The sequence below is a fragment of the Austrofundulus limnaeus genome, unplaced genomic scaffold, assembly GCF_001266775.1.
Source record: "Austrofundulus limnaeus strain Quisiro unplaced genomic scaffold, Austrofundulus_limnaeus-1.0 Scaffold83, whole genome shotgun sequence".
Taxonomy (NCBI): domain Eukaryota; kingdom Metazoa; phylum Chordata; class Actinopteri; order Cyprinodontiformes; family Rivulidae; genus Austrofundulus; species Austrofundulus limnaeus.
Window position 1 is genome coordinate 1728291 of NW_013952485.1, and position 7131 is coordinate 1735421.

The window sequence follows — 7131 nt, forward strand, 5'->3', positions numbered from 1 at the left end:
TTCTTATCCTGCAGATGTTCTTTATGTAGCTTTATTAGGCCCGTGCAGTTTTATCATCTGCAATGTTTTTGCTGTTCTGGTGTTCATTCATCTGATGAAGAAGTCTTAAACTTGAGGAAAAATGTTCATTCTTATTTGCTACAAGACTGATTAAAACATGATAATAAAAGAGCAGTTCAGGAGTTTCGCCTTATTAATTGAACCTAATAAATAAAACTGTGCATGTTGTCTCACTGGTGAAACAAGAATCTACAGGAACAAAGAGACAAACATCTGTAGCAGAAGTGAAGCTTAATTTTTTTATCAGTTACATCATTTCTGGTTGGAATAAAATAAGCCTAGAATCAGGACTTCATCTATGATCAACGCCGGGTTTAAAATTTTAGTTCAAGTGTTTATTAAGTATGAATAAATCTAATCCATTACTCGATGTACTTTATAACACTCCTAACAGTTTGGTTATTGATGACACCTCTAATGACACTCTGTATGTCAGGACCAAGTGGAGAAAGTTTACCAGAAGCAGGCGTCCATGCAGGAGATGTTTGACAAGAGGATGGTCAGTCTCAAGAAACTAGCAGCCAAACAAATGAGACCAGTGCAGCCGGTCGCTCCAAGACCTGAAGCCTTCATCAAGTCACCGCTCAGCTCACCTGGTTCGTGTCACACAAATGGACTTCATTTAACACAATGTTCAGGCTTTTAGACTTTTCTTTCTTTGCTCGACTGGCTAATCAACCACAAACACAAAAAATGGCTACAACTCAGTTTTACAAGCTAGGATTAGAGGTGTTAGTTGCTGATTCATTCCAAACACACACTCCTGAGTGCTAACAGATGATGCAATATCTTTGTTTAAACTTTGACATGCAATACAGTGAGTGATGTGCACTCTTTCAAGAAAGGCTACATTCATCTGCAGTGGTTTTAGATAAACATTTATTTATGTTTTAGTCAAAATCTGCTATTGTTATTGACTAAAATGGCATCAAAAAGCACAATTCTTCATCTTCATACTTGCACAAGATAAAAATGCAAATAGCAAATCACTGAAGATTTAATCCCAAGCAGTCTTTCAGTCCAATAAAATTATTAAAAAGTGTTATTTCAAAACAAGTTTTAGCAGATTTAGTAAAAGTACACATTTCTTAAAGGATTTATTTGTGTGAAAGGTTGTGAGGAAGTTATAAAGAGAACATACCAAATCTTTTCCAAAACACAATAGAAAAAAACATGTATTCATAATGTGTTTATTCATATTACTAGGAAATAATTTTCTACGTCTTCAATATATTATTTATAAGAATTTAAACAAACCAAAATTTTGACATTAAGTACATTCAGTAACAGGAAAAGGAGTACATTTTCTGTATGTTTTACTTCATCTTTCCTTTTATTTAAACCTGATATAGAAATTATAGAAACACAATTTTGTTATAAGTCTCTTTGATGTCCTCTCAAAGTCTTCTATTGTCTGGTTCTTGCTTTTATAAAATGTCACTCATTTTAGGTGTTGTTCAGATATGTCAAGCACAAATCTTTTGTGTCTTTAAAGCCATGCTGCTGTCAGAATTAGGTCTGATTTTGTTCTGCTGAGAAACAATCCGCATGTGAAGTAATGTCCTTTAAAAGTACTGCAAACATCCCTTGAACAAGTAAAATAAAAATCTGAGCATTGCTGTCACTTCACACAGTTTCCTCCAGTGCTGCAAGTAGTCTTACACCTCCACATCACAACAAACACCGGGTTTGGCAATTTCTTGTGTATAAGAATGTTTTAAATTTTCTTTATGTTTAATTACATAAAAATGATCGTTTCTTCTCCCTCAGCACACAAGACTCAGCAGGAGAAAAACGGCTTCTGTGAAAAAGTGAGTATTGTGATATTTTTGCTGGGTTTTGTTTGTGAATTATCGAAGTGATCCAATTTATTTATCTTTTTTTTTCCTCGTGGAAATGGCAGAATGAAGACGGTAACAGCAGACATGCATCTCTGTCAGAGGAGGAGGAGAACCTGGCTGTGCTCAGGCGGTGAGAGAGCAGCAGCAGCTCTTTTATAGACTCAGAGTTCACAGCAGATGGGTTTGTTAATATTTCAATTGATTTGTTGTGTCTGCAGCCACGTCATGAACGAGCTGCTGGAAACTGAGAGAGCCTACGTGGAGGAGCTTCTCTGTGTCTTACAGGTGTTTATTCAACCCACAGACGAGTTCCCGGTATTGGTTTTATTTCTTCATGTTTTTATTTTGTCGTCAGGGATATGCTTCTGAGATGGATAACCCCGCGATGACTCACCTGATTCCTACAAATCTGCAAAATAAAAAGGAGGTTCTGTTTGGAAACATGCCAGAAATTTACCACTTTCATAAAAGGTAAAAGAGGGACACATGACTGCCACTAAAAAATGATCCTAGTCATAATACATACATAATAATGTATCTCCCTTTCTTCAATTAGCCCATCAACTTTGTGTTTTTTTTTCCCAGAACATTTTTGAGGGAGTTGGAGCAGTACACAGACTGTCCAGAGTTGGTTGGAAGATGCTTTCTGGAGAGGGTGAGTTTTTCGTCAGGTTTACAGACAACAAGGAGCTGCTTTCTTTAAAAATAAAATATTTATATATATATATGTATATATATTTTTTGTGAACGACATAGATGACAGACCTGCAGATCTATGAGAAGTACTGTCACAACAAACCTCGCTCTGAGAGCCTCTGGAGGCAGTGCTCAGATTGCGCCTTCTTCCAAGTCAGTAATCTTCCCTCGAATCAACAAAACGTTAGTAAATTCTTTCAACGTCAGCTTTTATTGAACACTTTTTTTGTTCTTAATTCTTCAGGAGTGTCAGAGAAAGCTGGAACATAAGCTGGGTTTAGATTCATACCTGTTGAAGCCAGTTCAAAGGATTACCAAATATCAGCTGTTGCTAAAGGTGTGAATCCACACGACAGACTCCTCAGAGTTTAAAGTGTGTTTTTCTGTGACTGAGATTCTTTTTCTTACGACAGGAGATGCTTAAGTACAGTAAGACCTGCGATGGGGCTGACGACCTGCAGGAGGCGTTGGCGTCTATCTTGGGAATCCTTAAGGCTGTCAATGATTCCATGCACCTCATCGCTATCACTGGATATGAGGTGAGAGATCAAAAAAGGCTTAAAGTTTTTCTACTTGGAAAAATCAACAAAACATTAAATTTACTTTGTTTCAGATGAATACAAACAGGCCGGGCTGGTTTTACATTTATATATTTTTTATTTTATAATATTGTAATATTCAATTTGCTCTGACTTTTGCAAAAAAGAAAAAAGCACTATGTCTAAATATAAAGTAAGAATATCTGTTTCAAAGAAGTCATTGCTGCACCAGGAAGTACAGCATCTCAAGGGTATCTGTTCATTAAGACCCAAAAAGATTGGTGCAATAAAGAAAATAATTTTGAACTGTGATTTTTTTTTTTTTTTTTTTTTGTTTTTTTCTTCTTTATCAGATCTGATGGAACTAAAAGTGTAAGTTGATAGTTGTTGAAAAAACACCTCATATTATAGTGTCACTGAGGTCCAGAGAAATGTTGGAAGATTAAAATCATCTCAAAGGATTAATCTAAATTTGCACTTCTTAGTCTGTGAAAATGGAGTGACCAATTAAAAAAGTAGCAGTAATTTCAAAATTACTGATGTAATGTTTCTGTCAACCTTCTTAATTGAAATTTAAACTTGTTTTTTTAAATTTTAGATCCATTATGCCAGTTTTTCCATTATGAGCTGACGCTGGTACACACAAAAACTTCAAAAATAAGCTTTTCATCCACAGCTTTAGGACATGGGTTATTTTTCAAGTCTTATATTTCTCTTGTGCATTCTCAGGGCAATCTGAGTGAACTGGGTAAGCTCCTCATGCAAGGGTCGTTCAGCGTTTGGACAGAACACAAGAAAGGTCACGCCAAAGTGAAGGACCTGGCTCGTTTCAAGCCCATGCAGAGACACCTCTTCCTGCACGAGAAGGCTCTGCTCTTCTGCAAGAGGCGGGAGGAGAACGGCGAGGGCTACGAGAAAGCTCCTTCATACAGCTTCAAACAGTCTCTGAGTGTGAGCACCAGAACTGATGTGATCTCACTTTTGTCCTCAATCTTTATTTTAATTAACTAGTTTATATTTCTTGCTACCATTTTGGGAACAGATGGATGCAGTGGGTATCACTGAGAATGCAAAAGGAGACAACAAAAAATTTGAAATTTGGTGTAACTCCAGGGAGGAGGTCTATATTGTTCAGGTATATTAAACACATACATTAATACTTACTCACTACATATATATACTACACTAGTTTAAAAAATTGAGCTCTTGAAAATGAGTTTATGTATGCTTCATTCCAGGCACCAACAGCTGAAGTGAAAACCACCTGGGTTAATGAGATTAGGAAGGTTCTGACGACCCAGCTGGAGGCTTGCAGAGGTACAGAGAAAATAAAAAACTTTAAAGTCAGTGTTTACATTAATACAGAACCCGCCAAGGGTCAGCGGGTGAAAAATAGAAAGAGCCGATGGAAATCCGTGCACACAAATTGCAGAAACTGAGAGCACAGTTTAGTAATCCATGCACATGGATTTCCATCGGCTGTTTTTTTTTTGTCTCCCGCTGACCTTTGGTGGGCTCTTTACATTAACATTAGCCTTTGTACACAAAAATGAGCTCTTCTACTGTCCAGTGCTGGTCCTCGCGGGCTGCTATGATAGTGGCCCTCGAGAACCAGGATTGAACATAGAATACAGCAGGGCTATTCAACTGGTGGCCCGCGGGAGTGACCAAAATTTGGCCCGCCAATTGGTTCATTCTTCTTTTAAGGTCAAACCCCCAGTTTTCTACTTTAATTACTTTAAGTTCTTTTAGTTAGACATTGACTTGTTTGGTATCTACAGAACCGTCAGAATCTTGGCTACAAGCTGGTAAAAACCATTTCTAAGCACACTAAAGACAGTTAAAATTACAAGCAGTTGAATACAAAACTATGAAAGTGAAAATAAAATTGGTTTAAAATTTTGGCAAGTCAGAGATGTCAAAATGTTATTTGTGTCAAATCGGGGGTATAATGTGTTCTTTTTGTTTTTGATATTGTTTATCACTACTTTTATAGGGTTCAGTATGTTGTAATCACGATTAAATGCAGCAAAATTAACTATTAAGGTAACAGATCTTTGTAATACTTGGTTTATTTACATAATAAATTTAATTGCTGGATGTCCAGCCCCTGAGCTGTTGACCTGCAGTAACTGTGGCCCCCGGAGCAGTTTAGTTGAATAGCCCTCCAATACAGTATTGCTGCAAGAGTGGCAGGATGACAGCTGCAATGTTTTCCAGAAGCCAGCCAGCAGAGGGCACCAGACCAGGTGTTTCAGTTCCCCCCTGTACCCAGTGGAACAGTAAGTCTCAGGTAAACAGTATTCCCACCTCATTTATCCTTTCTCTGTTTGAATGAGAAGTCTGAGAATTGATGTTTTGCTCACCCTGGAGTTGTTGAATCAGCTTCTTCTGTGCATCCACAGTCCATTCAAGACGAGTCAGAAGAGTTTTAAAACGGGAGAAGAGAAGAAAGCTGATCCTCTTAGCTCTGATATCAACTCTTCATCTTCACCAAAGCTCTCAGAAAAAGGTGAGCACAGAAACTGAAACAGAGGAGCTTGTTTGGGAACTTTCAAGTAAATTAGCTCGTCACATTATCACTTGTCACGTATCTTCTGTTTCCCCTCTTTCAGTGATTGACATGTGTCTTAACTTTTTTGTTCTTCCCTCTTTATTGACTTTATCCTCTTATTCAACTTGTTTCCCTCCTTCTGTATGTCCGTCCATCTTGTTTATCCTCTGGGTCAGATGAGGCTGTGACAAGCCCAACCTCAGACAGAGCTGCTGTCACTAAAAAGCGCTTTACTTTACAGGGCTTCAGTAACCTCAAAGCTCAGAAAGGTAACTGCAGCCCACTGCCATTTTTTTAAACAGCACATCATTGTATCAAAAAGTTTTTTTTTTTATTAAAATCATTTAAAACATCTGCTTTGTTGCTATAAGCACTTAATGTACTCTTATCTGTGTGATGACACCTCCCTCAACATGTGACCCTGATTATTTTATGAACTAAGTAAACAAGATAGGAAACATATTTTTACAACTACATCATTAAAGACATAATTGTGTCCACAGAACCTTCAACCTGTGATGACAAAAGTTACACTTTACCCATGATAACTTTCCCATCATCAGGTATTGCGCAGCTCTAGACCCCAGTTTATCTCAGCCTCAGGTGTGATGCCTTTTTCACAGGAGGTATTCTGTCCTGATAAAAGAAGCAGTTTCATATTATTTTTGTTTTAAATAAGCCAGTGAATCATTATCACTTTATATGCTCTGACTGCTTTTTGTCTAATAACTTCTGTGAAAAAGCTTTGTGTTTTTCACATAGAAAATCCTTCTCTACTGCAACACAGTTGCTTTTTTGCAGAAGCTCATCTTAAAGCAATAATTCAAAATTTCTGAAAGGGGGTTCTGTGGAGAAGATCTGAACACCTAATATCTTACCTGTCGTGGTATTTCTTTGAATGACCCCAGTTTGAAGGTGAAATAATATCTTACAAAATGTAAGACAAATCTTTCCACAGAACCCACCTTAAAAAGATCTGAATTACTCATTAAAGTTGTCTTCTTCCTCTGTCTGTTGTCTTTCCTCAACCTGCCTGTTTGCTGTATTTAGACTCGCCTGATGTTGAGCTGTTTGCACTGCTATATTTTCATTAATATTTTATAGCAACTCTTTCTTGCTTTAATGTCTATGTTTTTCTTTTCTGGCTTGACGATAGGATCTCCCACCAGCCCAGATCACAAATCGAAACGTCAGAGTGATCCTACACCATTTGGCTTCAAAGGTAGCCTGTTTAGTAGCTCATCTCAGCTATTAATGAATAATAGGTATGGGGTGTGAAACTCAGGGCCCATCTCTGTCAATATTTATTGAAAAACTATTATATAACAAATTTTTCTTATAGAAACACAAATGACTATTTCCAAATTGTATTTTATGTATCATTTAGAATATACAGTCTGTGTGTGTGTGTGTGTGTGTGTGTGTGTGTGTGTGTGTGTGT

The 7131-nt window shown here is 37.3% G+C and overlaps 1 protein-coding gene across 1 annotated transcript in view; it reads left to right on the forward strand.

Moving 5' to 3' along the window:
- mcf2lb (mcf.2 cell line derived transforming sequence-like b) overlaps positions 1–7131 on the forward strand; it is a gene marked incomplete in the record, with an annotated part of 40740 nt that overhangs the window by 28052 nt on the left and 5557 nt on the right. The window contains 16 exon segments of the mRNA XM_014011691.1: positions 497–656; positions 1831–1871; positions 1964–2031; positions 2120–2186; positions 2257–2372; positions 2487–2556; positions 2658–2750; positions 2842–2934; positions 3011–3136; positions 3866–4087; positions 4179–4271; positions 4375–4453; positions 5357–5429; positions 5542–5648; positions 5867–5959; positions 6847–6912. Of these exon segments, the coding sequence (XP_013867145.1) occupies positions 497–656; positions 1831–1871; positions 1964–2031; positions 2120–2186; positions 2257–2372; positions 2487–2556; positions 2658–2750; positions 2842–2934; positions 3011–3136; positions 3866–4087; positions 4179–4271; positions 4375–4453; positions 5357–5429; positions 5542–5648; positions 5867–5959; positions 6847–6912 (1567 nt within the window).